Source organism: Seriola aureovittata, chromosome 5, assembly GCF_021018895.1.
Source record: "Seriola aureovittata isolate HTS-2021-v1 ecotype China chromosome 5, ASM2101889v1, whole genome shotgun sequence".
Taxonomy (NCBI): domain Eukaryota; kingdom Metazoa; phylum Chordata; class Actinopteri; order Carangiformes; family Carangidae; genus Seriola; species Seriola aureovittata.
The window spans coordinates 29,677,356-29,695,093 of NC_079368.1; the positions used below are offsets into that span (position 1 = coordinate 29,677,356).

Sequence of the window (17,738 nt, forward strand, 5' to 3'; positions counted from 1 at the left end):
TCACTCAGCTGTTTACCTGAGTTCACCTGCCTGTTAGCGCTCCGGCTTCCACGTCTATACACAAGCTTTATATTCCTGATTTCAGATCATTTAATAAACAAAGAAGAAGAAATCAGTGACACGATAAATGTTTCCTCAGTCAAATAATCGCACAAAGACAATTATTTTAATATTTTGGGACCAACTGTTGGTTTGATCCAGACTGTGGCGTCTCACTCTGTTCAGAAGTCTGGAGACGAACCTGTGAGGAGGGAAAATCAGATTCATGTTTTTGCAGCTTGCCTCATGTCAACGTCATCTTGACATATAAAATACCGTCATTCTGATCTGCTCAACGTCACAGCGTCAGTTAGCCAACGTCAGGTTTTAACATCAACCTGATTTTCGATTCCTGGCAAAAGGAGCCTCATGAATAAATGATGATGTATTTTACACTTTACTATAAGGCTCCTTTTACCAGAAACTCATTAGTCACATTAATAAATGTTATAAGCATTAACTTGCCAAATAGTGAGCCTGAATCAATGTATGAAAACTGTGTTATAAGTTGTTTATAATTGTTTATTTATGATTTAGAAAGTGTAAACAACTGAATTAATAACCTCCTTTTATAAATCCTTTATAAGAGCCGTCTGATTGCAAAATGGTTTTTCCAATAGGAAACAGCTGAATATGAATTTAGTTGCTAAATATTCTTCATGTATTACACAGTTAACTCTGTTGTTGTTGTTGTTGTTGTTGTTGTTGTTTTCACAGGAATGGGAAACCAAAGCTGCAGCTTGACACCAGCTGTTCAACATCACATCCACAGACGACCTGACGCCTCCGACACTGTGGATGTCACTCAAAGAGACAAGCTTATAACTCAGTGTCTGCGTCGGCCTCTCGGACGGCTCTGACCACAGGCTTTGACACGTACGCTCACTGAGCACTTTATAAGGAACACCTGTTCACCTGCTTCTTCCTGCAGTCATCCAACCAGCCAATCATGAAGCGGCAGTTTAAAATCCTTCAGATCCCGATCAGGAGCTGCAGTTTCACGTCTGACCGTGACGTGGTTGTTGGAGTCAGACGAGCTGGTTTGAGGTGGACGGACGATTCCTGTCACCAGGAACAGAAACCTGATGCTGCAGAACACCTCGGGGATGTGGTAGAACAGGAGACATCAGCTGGTGGATCCATGACATGGAGAGCTGAGGAACGACCCAGTGTTAGTCAGCTGTTCCTAATAAAGTGCTCACCGAGTGCACAGACTCAAACTTAATCTTTCCATATACTGTTGTGAATCTCTGATAAACCAAAGAAATCAAACAGTTTCTGCAAACAAGATAAATGCACGATAAACTGAACACACACACACACACACACACACACACACACACACACACACACACACACACACACACACACACACACACACACACACAGCACACTGTCTTTATTAACTTTACCTGTTAACCACTAATCTGGGTTGGTTTTTGTCCAGTTGAAGGTTTTTGTATTTCAATAAACAACATGTTAATAAGCTCCATCACAACAACATGTCGGTACTTAAGAATCCAGTGTTCAATCACACGCAGCCATGGACGGACTATGAGACTGAGCTCATGGGCCCAGACACCTAAAGGTGTGTCTGTCTCTTTGTAGTTGTTTTATTTTTTGTAGTTATTTAGTTTCTCTTTGTAGCTGTTTTGTGTCTCTTTGTAGTTGTTTAAAGTTTCTTTGTAGATGTTTTCTGTCTCTTTGTAGTTGTTTAATGTTTCTTTGTAGCTGTTTTCTGTCTCTTTGTAGTTGTTTAATGTCTCTTTGTAGTTGTTTAATGTTTCTTTGTAGCTGTTTTGTGTCTCTTTGTAGTTGTTTACTGTCTCTTTGTAGTTATTTAGTTTCTCTTTGTAGTTGTTTTCTGTCTCTTTGTAGTTGTTTAATGTTTCTTTGTAGCTGTTTTGTGTCTCTTTGTAGTTGTTTAATGTTTCTTTGTAGCTGTTTTGTGTCTCTTTGTAGTTGTTTAAAGTTTCTTTGTAGCTGTTTTCTGTCTCTTTGTAGTTGTTTAATGTTTCTTTGTAGCTGTTTTCTGTCTCTTTGTAGTTGTTTAATGTCTCTTTGTAGTTGTTTAAAGTTTCTTTGTAGATGTTTTGTGTCTCTTTGTAGTTGTTTAATGTTTCTTTGTAGCTGTTTTGTGTCTCTTTGTAGTTGTTTTGTGTCTCTTTGTAGTTGTTTAAAGTTTCTTTGTAGATGTTTTGTGTCTCTTTGTAGTTGTTTAATGTTTCTTTGTAGCTGTTTTGTGTCTCTTTGTAGTTGTTTTGTGTCTCTTTGTAGCTGTTTTGTGTCTCTTTGTAGTTTTTTTGTGTCTCTTTGTAGTTGTTTAATGTTTCTTTGTAGCTGTTTTGTGTCTCTTTGTAGCTGTTTTGTGTCTGTTTGTAGTTGTTTTGTGTCTCTTTGTAGTTTTTTTGTGTCTCTTTGTATTCGTTTTGTTTCTATGTAGTTGTTCAGGGGCCCTGGCGGCCCCTGGCCCTGTACCCAGGAGACCCGTTCATTAATCCGTCCATGGACGCAGCAGCAGACAAACATGACAGCGTGCCGACTTCACAGTGAGCAGTCTGCTCAGATATTTTCCAAATGAGCGGTCATTTCCTGCTTCCTAACTGAACCTGGGTGTGTTCAGTGTGAAAATGTTTTGCAGATTTTCTTCCATAATTAAATATTGTGCTCTCAAATCGAGCCGCAGTCTCTGAGATGTGTTTGGTCCTGTTTGTTGGGTGTGTCAGGATTTCCTTCATCTGTAACACTGTGATGGCAGTTTGTTGTCCTGCTGTGTAAAACTCTTCATTTGTCTGCTCTCTGTTCAGTATCATGACTCACTGTTGTGAACTTCAGGTCGCATGTTTGTTTGAATTAGTTACTCTTGTGTTGTTTAATCCACATGGTCTTTATTTGATGTGAATGTCTGTAATAACTGAAGCAGTTTGTTTATCTGTTCTCACTATGATCAGCACAATGTTATTTTATACATATGACTATGAATCATTGATTATTACCATGACGATCATGTATTTGTATCGTTTTTATATTTACTGAATTTTATAATCTCAGGTGAATGTTTCTTTGTTGATGTTGAACTAAACACTGACCTGTAAAATGATACTGTAATATTAAAAGAACTGAATTTTAATATCTTTCACTTTAGCTGTTAGATGAATGGGTAACACTTTATTTTAAGTCCAATAATTTAGCATTTATAAACACTATATAAACATGTAATAAATGTAGTTGTAAGCAGATTTAAATTATATAGATATATTGCCATCACAGAAGGAAGTAGAGTTATTAGCAAAGATTAATTAAACATTTAGACATGATTACAGCTGCATTATAGTCTGTTATAAACCAGTTATTACATGTTTTATATTGATATAAATGTGAAATCAGGGAACTTAGTGATACATGTGTGTGTCCTTGTCTGAGAATATATGCTTATGTTCATGGTTGGATAAGAGCACAGTCAGATGAGGTCAGGAAACTAAACCACTTTTCTTTGTACTTAATACTTAAGTGTCTTATTTATCTCAGTGGTTTGTTGATGCCACATTTGTTCTGTATGTTTATTCTTTTATATATTACATGTTCCTGCGTGTTGCTCTGTGTTTATATTTGTTGAGCTCAAGACAAATTTCCACTCTAATAAAGTTATATTCTACTCTATTTGTTTCTATTCTAGTCTAAATGGTTGAGGTGCTTGACACATGGCAGCGATGTCCACAGAGGGACAGGTGAACGCAGGTGTTTGATCATGTTGATCAACACTACATCTACTGCTCAGAATCATAACTCTAAATCTGAACACACGGACATGATACACATATTTTTAGATTGAGTGTGACTTTAGGATGTCATTAAATAAATATAAAAATATGACTTGTCTACTTAAGTTTCTTGTTTCTTGTAAAAGCTTACACATGTTCATGTGAAGGACATTTAACGTGCAGTGTAACATTATCCCAAAAAATAAATAATTTAATTAATCGTTTAGATATTTTCACCTTCCGCTGGGGGGCGGTAAAAACCTGTCCGTCCCTTTTCCTACCGGTGAGGAAGAATCGCGGAAGAGAGGAAAGGCTTCCTGACGGCTCAGCAGGCTAACCAGCTAACCAGCTAACCAAGATAACAGTCTGTCTAACCAGCGGTTCAACCAGAGTTACAGGTTAGATAGACACCCGGACCGAAGGTAAAACAACGGGGTTTATAACACACCTGCCTGTCTGCTTTATTCTTTCATGGTTTTCGTTGTGAGTGTTGATAAAAAGTGGCCTCCTGCTGTTAGCTGTTAGCAAGGCGTAGACAGAACTGCAGCTGTTAGCCGGTTAGCTGCAGGGCTAAAGCTAATAGAGGGAATCGAGAGGTTTGCTCGGGGAGGGAAGTCAGCTGATGGAGGTTAATACCTGTGCTAACCGGGGCTGCTTTTATCCCGCACGACTGTCACGGTGTTTAACGGCGTTGCAGGAGCAGAGCTCGGTGTTTAGCCTTTAGCTGTGTGTTAGCCTAGCCTAGCCTAGCCGCTTCCTTTTGTTTGTGTGTCCAGTTGAACGGTTTCAGGTTCAGAGGAGACAGAAGTGAGACGGACTCAGACAGGGTGTGGACTCCGCCGAAACTCATGCTGTTGGTTTAAATGAAACCTTTTGTCCCCCTCACCCCCCCCTCCCCCCCCCCCCTCTCCCCCCCCTCCTCACCCTCTCCCCTCCTCACCCCCCCCCCCCCCCCCCCCTACAGCATCAAGATGACAGCCGCACCTTACAACTACTCCTACATCTTCAAATACATCATCATCGGTGAGTGTCTGATTCATTAAGTATGAAATACTCTAGATCTAGTAGTAAAAGTACTAATACTACACTGTTATAACACTGTTACAACTGAAAGCCCTGTGTTTAAATTCCCAGTCAAGTAAAAGAACAAAAGTATAATGAGGAAAATGTCCTTAAAGAAAAATGTCTCCTGTGACTGTTACACTATTTATTACATCTTTAGATAATTATTACCTATGCATTAATATATCAGCAGTATTTAACTGCTGTAGTTGGTTGAGTTGGAGTTAATTGTTCTGCAATTATTTTCATTATTATCTGCTGATTATTTTCTCCATTAATCGATTGAATTTTTTTGGTGTGTAGAAATTATGAAAATAGTGAGAAATCCGATCAGAGTTTTGTTCAATGAACAAAATTATTATAATATTTATTATTCTATCAACATTATTAAAAATGAATTAAAGAATATTAAAATAATTAACTGTTGAGTAGTTGCAGTAAAACGCACAATATATCCAGTACAGGAGTAAAAGTAGAAAGTAGAAAAAATATTCAAGTGAAGTACAAATACCTTACAATTGTACTTGCCAGAAGAGCTGTTAGTGTTGTTATAATACAGCCCACACTGTATGGGTCAGATACTAATACAGTACTGGCTCCTGCTGGTACTTAAATGTAGGTATAAGTGTAGGAAAGTAACTAAATACATTTACTCCAGTAGTGTACTTAGGAACAGTTCTGAGGTACTAGTACTTAGCTGGAGTATTTCCATTTCATGCCACTTTTTACTGCACTTAATTTGACATCTCTAGTACTTTTAAGATTAAGAATTTACATTAAAAAAAACATATGAATGGTTTATAAAGGCATAATCATAATCTATAACACGTCATTAAAGATGAAACTTTGAGGTGTTATGAGTTCCACCAAAGAGAAACAGAGTTAAAATAAGAAAAGTCCACAAACTGAATCCAGATCAGTGAATCAGGAGTTTGTTTCTTCATCTTTCCCATGAATCATGTGACGACCCCTCAGATTTATCTGGTGACCCCTGGAGGGGGCCGACCCCTAGGTTGGGAACCAGTGGACTAAGATATCCAAGTATATATGACGTAGTTTAAGCAGCTACAACAGTAAAATATTATTAATAATATCTAATATAGCACTAACAGTGAGTCACAGGGATAAAATTTGTGCTTTTACTTTTACTAATTGAAGTGTATTTTAATTCAGTATTTTTAGTTGTAATGGAGTGTTTTACAGTGTTGTATTCATACTTTTACTGAAATAAAAGATCAGATTACTTCATCCACCACTGGGAACACAGGAGTAATTGGACATTGCTGAGGAAAAAGGAAAATAAATGATCCTGTGAAATGTTTTTGTAAATCCTGGTACCTACAGGAAACAGAACTGAAGTTTGGGAAACACTTCTTCCTCTCACTTCCTTTCAGTCATTTGATTTTTCATTTCTTAATTTATAAATACAACACACACATTAATCAGTATGTCTGTAAATGTGGCGGAGGTTTGGGAATCGAGAACCGGTTTCAGTTGAGAACATGTTACAAATCATCCGAACCATTGGAATCTTATCGTTCTTCTATCACTTCCTTTTATCGCTGCTGACGTGTTTGTCTGACAGTTGTGCTTTGCAAAACAATCATGTCGGAGGAGAAGAAGAAACGGTCCAAAGCGTGGCTTCATTTCACAAAGAAAGACAGCGACAGTGCTGGTTGTAATGTCTGTAATTTCAAGGAAGAATTCCAGGAATGCCTGTTTTCTACATCTTCCCAACCGAGCAGCACGCGAGTAAAACCATGTTATAATAACATTAGCGGAGTCACATGATGCCTTTTTCTTGCTCTGTTCCATCACTGTGTTCACGGGTAATAAAACAGTTGCGTAGATGCTAGAAACCTGTGTAGGTCTACTTTTTTTTCCTCACAGAAAGGAATCGCTAAGGGAATTGATAAAGAATCAGACTGATAAGCAGAATCAATAAAGGCACTGGTATCAGTAAAGTCGTATCAATTACCATCCTTAAACTCAGCAGTGTTTGCCAGCTGGCTGGTTTTCAGCTGCCGCCCTTTGGCGAGATGGTTTTTTTTTTTTTTTTTTAAACCCTTGGAACTACAAACATGGCTGCTGGTGTTAGCTCACCTGTAAACCTCTAGTTCATGTTCTCATAGAGAGTGACGACATGAAAAGCCCCTGGTCGAATCATCTCAACAAAATATGAACCAGTGTGTCACAAAATATCTGGTTCTTTGATTTAAAAGTCAAAGCTATAAGAAGCCTGTGGATGTCAAAACTGAAGGAGAAGTCAACTACAACTCCCATGGTGCATTTCAGGAAGAACCAGTTCCTGTTGTGAGCTGCACTAACAGCGAAAACTAAAAACTACACTTTATAGAAACCTGAAAAAACAGTTGAATGTTCTGAGTCTTCTCTCTCTCTCACACCTGACTGGGTTCTCCTCCATAGTAAGAGCAGCCGAGGCTTATGGGTAATGTGTTTTTTTTGAGCTCTCCACTAAGCGGACTGATTACATGTTTCAAACAAAAGGAATGTTCTGTTTCACCAACCAAACTGTCGTGGTTCACTTTAACATAAGTCCTTATTCTGACCTTGTTTTTGATTATTGATTGATTTCTCTCTCTCTCTCTCTCTCTCTCTCTCTCTCTCTCTCTCTCTCTCTCTCTCTCTCTCTCTCTCTCCCCAGGTGATATGGGAGTAGGGAAGTCTTGTCTGCTGCACCAGTTCACAGAGAAAAAATGTGAGTCCTTTCTTCTTCTCTCCTCCTGCTGTTTCTCTGCTCCTCCCTCAGTGTCTGTAGGGTCTTGAAAAGCTTTGAATTCAGCTTCTTCTTCTGTGTGTGTGTGTGTGTGTGTGTGTGTGTGTGTGTGTGTGTGTGTGTTTTCACAGTCATGGCTGACTGTCCCCACACCATCGGGGTGGAGTTTGGGACGAGGATCATGGAGGTCCACGGTCAGAAGGTGAAGCTGCAGATCTGGGACACGGCCGGTCAGGAGCGGTTCAGGGCCGTCACCAGGTCCTACTACAGAGGGGCCGCCGGGGCCCTCATGGTCTACGACATCACCAGGTACTGACGGGGAGAGGCCGGGTGGTTGGTTGGTTGGTTGTCTTTGTAAATGTCCAGTTCCTTGGACTAAATTCAACGGGCTGCTGTAATTTAAATTTGTGAGAGAAATTTGGGAGCATGTGAGGATGAAGTCACCTTCAAATGATTTTCACTTGACAAGGTTTTTGAAAATAAAATCAGGATGTGACGCTACAAGTCTTGAAAACAAGATGATCAGTATTCTTGTTTCTAGTCGCTTTATGGAGCTTTACCGGACCAGGTTTTAAGCTACAATCTTCTATTTGGGAGACATACAGTTGTGTTCAAAATAAGCAGTCCCACATCACTAGCAAGATAAATCACACTTCTACACTGCAAGTAAGTTTCTAGAAGGTTTAGTAAAGGTATAGAAAACCAACAGACCCAACAGGCATGGCGTGCATGCTGCTGATTCTGTGAAACTGAATCATTTACTGAAAGGGGCGTGTTCAAAAAAATAGCAGTGCCGAGTTCAATTAGTGAGGTCATTGATTATGTGAAAAACATAGGTTTTAAACAGGTGGCCCTTATATAAGGATCAAGGCAACTGACGCTGCATATGCTGACTGTGCATTTGTCCTTGAAAAACAGAGTAAAATGGGTCGTTCAAGACACTGTTCAGAAGAAGAGCGTTCTTTGATTAAGAAATAAATAAAAGAAGGGAAAACCTATAAAGAAGTGCAGAAAATGACAGGCTGTTCAGCTAAAATGATATCAAACGCTTTAAAATAGCAGCCAAAACCAGAAAGGCGAGGAAGAAAAAGAAAAATGACTATTCGAATGGATCGGAGAATAACCAAAATGGCAAAGGTTCAGCCAATGATCAGCTCCAGGAGGATCAAAGAAGATCTAAGATTTCCTGTGAGTACTGTAACAATCAGACGACGTCTATGTGAAGCCAAGCTACCAGCAAGAAGCCCCCGCAAAGTCCCAAGAAGACGATGAAGCATGGTGGTGCAAGCATCATGATATGGGGATGTTCCACATACTATGGTGTTGGTCCTATTTATCACATACCAGGGATCACGGATCAGTTTGAGTACATCAGAATACTGGAAGGAGTCATGTTGCCGTATGCTGAAGAGGAAATGCCCTTGAAATGGGTGTTTCACCAAGACAGTGACCCCAAACACACCAGCAAGCGAGCAAAATCATGGTTCCAGACAAACATAATTCAAGTAATGGAGTGGCCAGCACAATCCCCAGACCTTAATCCCATAGAAAACTTGTGGGCTGACATAAAAAATGCTGTTCATGAGGCAAAACCAAGAAATGCAGAGGAATTGTGGAACGTAGTACAATTGTCCCAATACCTGTTGACCGGTGCCAGAAGTTGTTGGACTCCATGTACCACAGATGGGAAGCAGTTATCAGAAACCGTGGTTATGCAACTAAATATTAGTTTATGATTCTCAGGAAAGTTGAATCTTCAAGCATTTCTAGTAGTTTATACAGTATATTTTTGAGTTTGTAAAGAAAGATGTCAACACTGCTATTTTTTTGAACATTATATTTCTTGACTTTCTGTAAAATATTATCAAATTCAATGACTTTTTCCAATTTTCTTGCTTTGAAATAGAATATGCAGTGTCCCCAATGCATTTGTGTTCATTAAAATACAATTTATTTGAAGAATTTTGAGGTTTACTCACCTTTGTAAACACACTGCTATTATTATGAACATAACTGTATGTGCTAACCATTGATTCACCATATCAACTGCATACTGCTGCTGTTTATGTGGCCACAGCAGAGTCTATCAGTGGGTCCACTCTGGTCCAGCTATTTGATAAACTGGGACAAAACTTGGTTCAGGTGTTCATGTTCCCCTCAGGCTGAATGGTGTTGACGTAGTTGATCTTCTGAGTTTTAATCCAGCTCCGTCATCAGGTCTAAGCTTGTGCTGCTTGTATGGCTGGAGACTCTGTGTTGAAGAATAACTCATCATTTTTCTTTGTGTTCAGGAGAAGTACTTATAATCACCTAAGCAGCTGGTTGACAGATGCCAGGAACCTGACCAACCCAAACACAGTGAGTAAAGACGCACCAAGAACTGAAGCAATTTTGACTATCTGTAGGTTTTAATTTTTGCTTGGACAGGACACAAAAAGAGGCTTCTGCACCAGACTGTATTTGTTTCTTGTCCACAAAGAGGCAAATATTACATTAGCAGTTTGATGCACTTTAGTTGTGTAATAAATGACATCTTTCAGGTGATCATTCTGATTGGTAACAAGGCCGACCTGGAGGCTCAGAGAGACGTGACGTACGAGGAGGCCAAACAGTTTGCTGAAGAGAACGGTGAGGAGCAGAGACATGTTGAAATGTACAGTTTATTAACAGGACATCAGACTGACTGCCTGGTTCTGATCTCTGCTTCCTGTTGTTAATCAGGTTTGCTGTTTCTAGAGGCCAGTGCTAAGACGTAAGTACACACACACACACACACATCTAGAATGGTGTCTTAGTAAAAATATAACCATATAAACTATTTAATTAAATTTGCTTTAAAAGCTTAAAGTCCTTAATGTACAAGAACTGAACTGTATGTTTGTATCTTGATCCTTGTCTTCCTCAGAGGGGAGAATGTGGAGGAGGCCTTCCTGGAGGCAGCAAAGAGGATCTACCAGAACATCCAAGACGGCAGTCTGGACCTGAACGCTGCCGAGTCAGGAGTCCAACACAAACCGTCAGCGCCACAGGGAGGCCGCCTCAACGCCGACAGCCAGCCGGCTAAAGAGGGCTGCAGCTGCTAACCTCAGACAGAAACTACAGACCCATCAAACAGACAAACGGACAGACAGAGACAGATACGTACACAGAGATCCCCTTTCCTCCAGGCACTAACGTCCACCTTCTGTCCAGAGTGCATCCAACAGGATTTAGCTGGATTACATTTAACATAACAGTGGCATAGTCCAACCAGTCCAATTCAGACCACAGTACAGTACCCAATCCAAACATCCTCCACCCAAATCTACAACTATCCAGATTTCAGTGTGCCACATCTGGACCAGCCTTGAATCAGGACCAGTATTGGACAACTCCCAAATCCAGACCATCCTAGACCTAAACTGGATCATTGTCTGCCCAATTTATTTATTTCTTAATCCTTCAGCATAAAACCCGACCACTCTAGATCCGGGGATCCACAATCCAGACTGCCTTCAACCCATATTCAGGCACACCTGAGCCAGACCTGGGCCAGTCTGGACTGCTCTAAGACCAGAATAAGACATCTAACATCCCTGCACCAGAAAACCTTTTTTCCTAGACTGGATTATCCTCCGGCCACAGTCTCTGCCGAGTTGGGAGTGCTGTTGGTCCAACTCAAGCAAAGGTTTGTCAAAATTTTGGACTACTTTCATCCAGAATGTGAATCACCTGTCTCAAGAGACAAGTCAAAATACAGATCTCAAATTTGGACCAACTTACAACTCAAATCTGGGTTGCATCAAAATGGGCTGTCTTAATCCATATCTGGACATTACTATGTAGAGATCCAGAGTCCAGCCTTAAGCTGGACTGTCTCATGTCCAGTTTGAGGCTGCTTTCAGAGCCCCAAACCCATAACCAGACAACCCTTTTCCTCAATGCTGGACTACCCTCCAGACCGCTTCTCTTCCAAGTCTGGTCAAGTGAGTCTGATCCAAATTTGGTACTACCCTGGTCCCAAATGGGGAACACTGATAACTCAGGAGACAAAGGTACAAGGCTCAACGTTTAACCAACCTACAGCCCAAAACTGGACTAAAGGGAGTTGCCTTAGTTCTTAATTTGGACATTGCAATGGAGAGATCAGGTTTAAGCAGGGCCACCCCAGGTCAAATCACGATTGCCATCTTGGCAGGTTTGACCTAAAGGTAGGCGAACCAAGACTGTTCAAATCCCACAATAGGACATCTCTAAGACCATCAACAGACAACCCTTTTTTTCCAAGATTACACTAGCCGCCAGACACAGTCTCTTCCCAGTCTGGAGCCCCATCGGCCCGTAGTCCAGACTTGGTTGTCCCTCAAGTGTGGACTGTTGTTGTCCCAGAGACAAAACACCCAAATCCCAAGAGACACATAAAGGTACAGGACTCAAAGAACCAGACCAGTCTACAGCGTATATCTAATCTACACCTTCACCAAAATGCAGATCACCCTAGTTCCAAAGGGACACCGCCATGGACACATGCAGAGCCCAGGCTCCAGCTGGACTGCTGTTACCCCACACCCAGGCCTACCTTTGAACCAAAGGTGAAGGTAGTCAAAATTTGGAACCCCCTTCATCCCAAATATGAAACACCCATACAGTAGAGAAAAATAAAGATGCAATGCCTGAATTTGGACAATCCTATAGTCTTAATCTGGACTGTTATACAAAAAGTCGGATTACCCAAGTTCCAACTCTGGACATTCCTATGAACAGATCCAGAGCCTGGATCTCAGTCCAAATCAAGGACCACCTTCGGCCCAAATCTTTAAATATAAAACCTTGAGGTTTAGTTATATTTGATCTGCTTTAGCTCCAGGTCGTCCAAATGCCCAGTTCTGATGTTCGTTCTTTGAGATAAACTTCTGGATTTAAATTCATATCTTTGTCTTATACATGTGTGATACATTTGTTGTTCAATTACAAAAGTCTTTAAAATTAATGCTTCAAAACCATAAAATCTATGACAGATTGACCTGGACATCTGAACTCGCCTCTCGGATTCCTGAAAACATTTCTTCCTCTGCTCACTTGTTCGAGTTTCCAAACACGCTGTCTGATTTAATTATGTAATCAGTTCTATAAGTATTGCCCAGGTTGATAATGTGGATCAGAAGACGCATTTTAAAGGTTGCTGTTGTGGTCAAATGTGTGTCTGCAGGTTTCCAGCTGTGTTTTTACTCTATTGGCTACAGTCCAGTCACCCTCATCGGATTTGTACCACTCAGCCTCAGAAAATACTTATCTGTAATGTCTCCTCTACAGAAGCTTTCTTAAGTTCTTAAGTCATAAATAACCTTGACAATGTACGTGATTTGGCTTGAACTCCAAGACAATGACGGAAAGCCTGCATTACAAACTGGAAGTGGGTCACCAGGCAGGGTGGGTCTACCAAAAGTCGTTATCGAGTGGCTTTACGGAAACTGTAGGATCTTTGGTTTTTGGGCTTGACCCATATTATGTACTAAAAGTCAGGCTATCGCTGCTGCTTCAGGTTTGACCCGTATTTCTTTAATAAGTTCCCCAATTTTATGTACGTGCAATACTAAAAGCCTGATTGTGCTTCAGACAGACATTGCATTTGTCGTCCGACGAGGGCTGAACAATATGCAAAACAAAAAATCATCTTGCAATTATTTTGATGTGCTGCATTTATAATGGTATTTTTACCTTTATCAAACAATTGCACTGGCCATGTCGCAGTCTCGATAATATTTTGTTGTTCAGCCCCACGTCCGACCACGTCTAAATCACTGGAGCACCCCTTTAATCCCAGCTGGAGTTATGGAAAAGATCTGATATATGCTGAGTGTTAACATACACTTTACAAGTCTTCATGGGTCTTGGGACCTGATCTGAATCTGACCTGTGGAAACTTTACTTGAATCCAATGTAGATAAAAAATGAATGGTCAAAAAAGAGAGATAAAATCCAAAAAGCACCTGAGGACAATAAGACACTGGACCCAACCCTACTTGGGTCCTGGGTAAGGGCCCCAGCATTAGGAACCTAGTGGACCCTTAAAGACCTAACAAACAGACAAGAACCCTTAATCCACCCAATAACCTCACCATCTCTGCAATTCCACACTTTGCCTTTTTTTAAAAATCTAAAACATTTGAACTAAATAACTTAATTTAAAATAACTGAGAACACTGATCACTCTGTGGAGGGATGCAGCAGCTGATTGATGAGGAAAAACCGGCTTACCTGAACCAGATCGTCAGTATCGGTCCCTCTGTGGATCTCAAGTTCAGGATAGATTTTTATTCAATTTTTTTTTTTTTTTTTTTGTATTTTTTAATCAAATATAAATGCAATATATTTTTGATGTCACAGCTCCACCTAGTGGCTGTTTTTCACATCCCTCATGGTTAAGTGTGTGTGTTGAGGGAAGGAAAATGACACAAGTGGAGGCGATGCAGATTCTTTTAATTTATTACTTCCTGGTTTTGTTTATTTTAGTTTTCTGTTTAACATTCGGCCGGGTTACAGTTTACTTGAATGCATCACTATGATTTCTGGTTCATTACGACTAAATTGTTGCTTAAACTGAATATTGGTTAATGCTACAAAAATTAGGAGACAAAGTATTTGTGCATCAGAGTTTGAAAAAAATTGTACAGATATCTTAAGGAACATTTTGGATATGAAATTATAAGTGAGATCTGGATCCAAATGCCAGAGCCTTGATATCCTGAAGTGCTGTGAAGTTTCCTTCAGTCATCAACGTTTATACGTTGAACTATTTCATGGCGTTTATCGTGTGATCCTGAACCAGTTCTCTCAGACTAACTGGGTCGGTCAGTAAATTTTGTTCCTTAAAAAGCATTCCAGCACTAACAGGGTTACAACAGAAACACAGACAGTCCAGCTCTGCTAAACTTTATTTTACCTTTTTTTTATATATATATATATATATATATATTTTAAAGTTGCACATGTAATTTTATTCATTTGATGCAGTTTCAAAAACAAATAGGTTATTGCAGCTTTGACCTGATGATTCAACTTTATGATGGATTAAAGATCAGATTTACACTAAATGAATTAACTGTCCAGTAGCTCTCCAGCAGGGAAACGCACTGTATACAAATATAAAGTAATATACAGTATACTGCTTTAACACCAGGGCAGATGTTGAGATTTAAAAGAAAAACTAAGTGTGAGAATTGTTTTCTCTTATAAGTGACAAACATCAAACAGACTATCTGATGAGTCAAAGTATTTATTATTATATGATAAACTGAGTTAACAAATCAAAATTTAAAAACAATGAATATCAATAAATTAGCGGATAAATTAAAATTGTTTTGTTTGTTGTCCCAAGTTTTCTCAGCGAACAAATACATTAAATACATTTCTGCCATGTTTTATTTCCATGTTACAATAATGGGTAATGTTATGTTTGATGTCAATGAAGAAACATGCTCAAAGAAACAACCAAATAAAATGAGCCACTAGAAATTAAATGTAAATTTTTAAATTAATTTTAAAGAAAAGAAAAAAAAACAAACAGGAAAACTTCAGAATGATAAAAATATAAACATATTAATGTGAAATCATGATATTGACAAAAACATTTTTGACTTACCTTTTGTATTTTAATTTTTATCACTTATATTTTCCTAAGTTTTTTTTCCTGTTAGTGGAAATACATTTATCTTTTACAAAAAAAAAAAGGAAAACTTCAAATATTTTGAAATAAAAAGTTATTTGACTTTAAATTTATTTGTGTTAGAAATGATTGTTCACAGTTTAGAGGAAACAAACAAATAAATTATTTAAATCAGTTTGTGTTTACTATTGATTCAGCAGATAACTCTTCAGTGATGTTTGTCTCCTCTGCGACTGTCTCATGGAAACAGTGATTTTCCTGCCCTGTTCGTTTCGATCTCCCCGTCCGTGGTGCAAAGGTTCAGGATCTGGTCTGGTGATCCCGTGTACATATCCAGTGTTTTCAGTTTTAAACCAGAGTAACCTGCTGTGGGCGTGTCCAGACTTCACCAAGGAGTCCTGGACCACTTCAACACACAATCTGGTTTCTAACTGTGTCCAGATCTGTCTGATGGGGAGAAATCAGTGTGATTTTACTCTTCGCTGTCCTCTGATTGGTGGACAGCTGCCTTCTTTAACTGTGATGCTTGATTTATGAATGAAACCCCTCCCTCACTGTAAAAAAAACAAAACATCTGACTTCCAAGTTTTCAGGCATTTTGTTGCTTTTTCATCATTTAATAACCTGCACGTTGCGTCTGCACTGGGGGTGTTTTTTAATGAAAGAAGGATTCGTTCATTTCCTTGTTTTTGAAATTTAACTCAAAGATTTTAACAAGTGTCCAGGACCAAAGGGTCTCAAAAATCAACAGGAAGTCACTGGATTCATAAAGAAAAACACGTTTTATTATGACGAACGCCTTAAGCTTCCCTCACCAAAGGAAAACGCAAGCATTTCATTTAAAAAATAAAACAAAAAAAAACAAGTTAGTTAATACAGAACAGGAGACAGATTTCTGCCTGTTTACAGCAGTGCCAGCAGGAGGCAGTGTTGTCGCAGCGCAGTCACTAATACATCATGAATTCAGTTTAAAGATGTTTTCTCTGATTTTATTCCAGTGTTGCCAAATTCCTAAATGTAATCAGTGACCTGGGAGTAAAATATTATCAAAAAAGAGAAAGTTTATCTTTAAATAAATAAACAGCTACATTTCTTTTTATGAAGATAAAACCTTGGAAGAGAACAAGTTTTCGAATGATTCAGTATAGTGCAGCAGATAACTGGAATAATCTTTCAAATACAAGCACCAAAATTGATATGTTTATCCCTCTGGGGCCATTAATTTGAAAAATCGCATTAACCACTTGAAATTGGCTAACTAGCTAGCGCTAGACTAGTTAGCGAGCTTTTTTGCTGAAATATTTACATTTCATTTTTGTTTTTACAGTGTATTCAATTTTGCCCTCTACATTGTAGACACCTAGATTATTCTTAACTTAACATTAACATTCTCTTAACTTGGCGCAAAAAGTAAGATTTCTTTCCGGAAATAGTGGCCATCTTGACTCTTTGAGTGGCCAATGTACTCTATCAAAAGATTAATACCCAAAAAGGATTTGTGCAAAGATTAGCATTTGTGTCCACATTTGAAAGATTTTTCTGAAATGTGCAGTTATCTGCTACGCTAGTATGTTTAAAGCAAAAACAGTGTTTGAAATGATGATAGTGATCAGTCAGATGGGGGCGCTGTAATCAGGCTGAACAATGATGCGCTCGCTGATGTAAACGTGCTCTTTACATTTTATTGTTATGTTTGTTCTGTACTGTCTGTTGATTTTCTTTCTGCTAAAGTAACATGCTTCTTATGATTCTTTGACTATTTATATTGGTAATCTGTAATGATTTTCTTCCGCTGTACCTGTTCATTGTACGACCATGGGGATTCAGTTATTTGTAAATAAAGTATATATACTGTATCTACACTGATGAGCCTGCATCATATTTGTCCCTGTGCTACTTTTAAATTCATCTGCAACTTCAATCCACATTAATAAATCATTAAATAGGCCATGAACATGTCATAGTATACTAAGACATAAAAAGTAATTGGTTAATAAAGCATAAAAACTGTCATAAAAATGTCATACTATAGTAAGGCATTAAAGATGTCATAAAAACTTCATAATATAGTAAGGCATAAGAATGACATAGTATAGTACGGCATAAAAAGTCATATAAATGTCATAGTAGAGTAAGGCATAAAACTTCATGTATAGTAAGGCATAGAAAGTCATGAAAACTACATAATATAGTAAGGCATAAAAAGTCATAAAAACGTTATAGTATAGTAAGGCATAAAAAGTCATAAAAACATCATAGTATAGTAAGTCAAAAAAAGTCATAAAAAAGTTATAATAAGGCATAAAAAGTCATAAAAAAGTTATAATAAGGCATAAAAAGTCAAAAAAACGACATAGTATAGTAAGAGATAAAACTTCATGTAAAGTAAGGCATAAAAAGTCATAAAAACAACATAGGACAGTAAGGCATAAAAGTCAAAAAAAACGACATAGTATAGTAAGTCATAAAAAGTCATGAAAACGACAAAGTATAG

General features: G+C 38.6%; 2 protein-coding genes across 2 annotated transcripts in view; both read left to right on the top strand.

The window, feature by feature from the left end:
* Positions 1-1,878, top strand: part of si:dkey-220o5.5 (actin filament-associated protein 1-like 2) — a 19,585-nt gene extending 17,707 nt beyond the window's left edge. Inside the window, exon 16 of the mRNA XM_056375285.1 lies at positions 757-1,878. Within this exon, the coding sequence (XP_056231260.1) occupies positions 757-783 (27 nt within the window). The 3' untranslated portion in view covers positions 784-1,878. The remainder of the gene's footprint in view (positions 1-756) is intronic.
* Positions 1,879-4,085: 2,207 nt separating this feature from the next.
* LOC130169410 (ras-related protein Rab-14-like) lies at positions 4,086-17,106 on the top strand. The gene is made up of 8 exons (XM_056376135.1): positions 4,086-4,222; positions 4,765-4,823; positions 7,528-7,581; positions 7,731-7,908; positions 9,891-9,957; positions 10,140-10,227; positions 10,321-10,351; positions 10,505-17,106. The coding sequence occupies exons 2-8, from the start codon at positions 4,772-4,774 to the stop codon at positions 10,680-10,682; spliced, it is 648 nt and encodes a 215-aa protein (XP_056232110.1). The 5' UTR covers positions 4,086-4,222; positions 4,765-4,771; the 3' UTR covers positions 10,683-17,106.
* Positions 17,107-17,738: the final 632 nt, after the last annotated feature.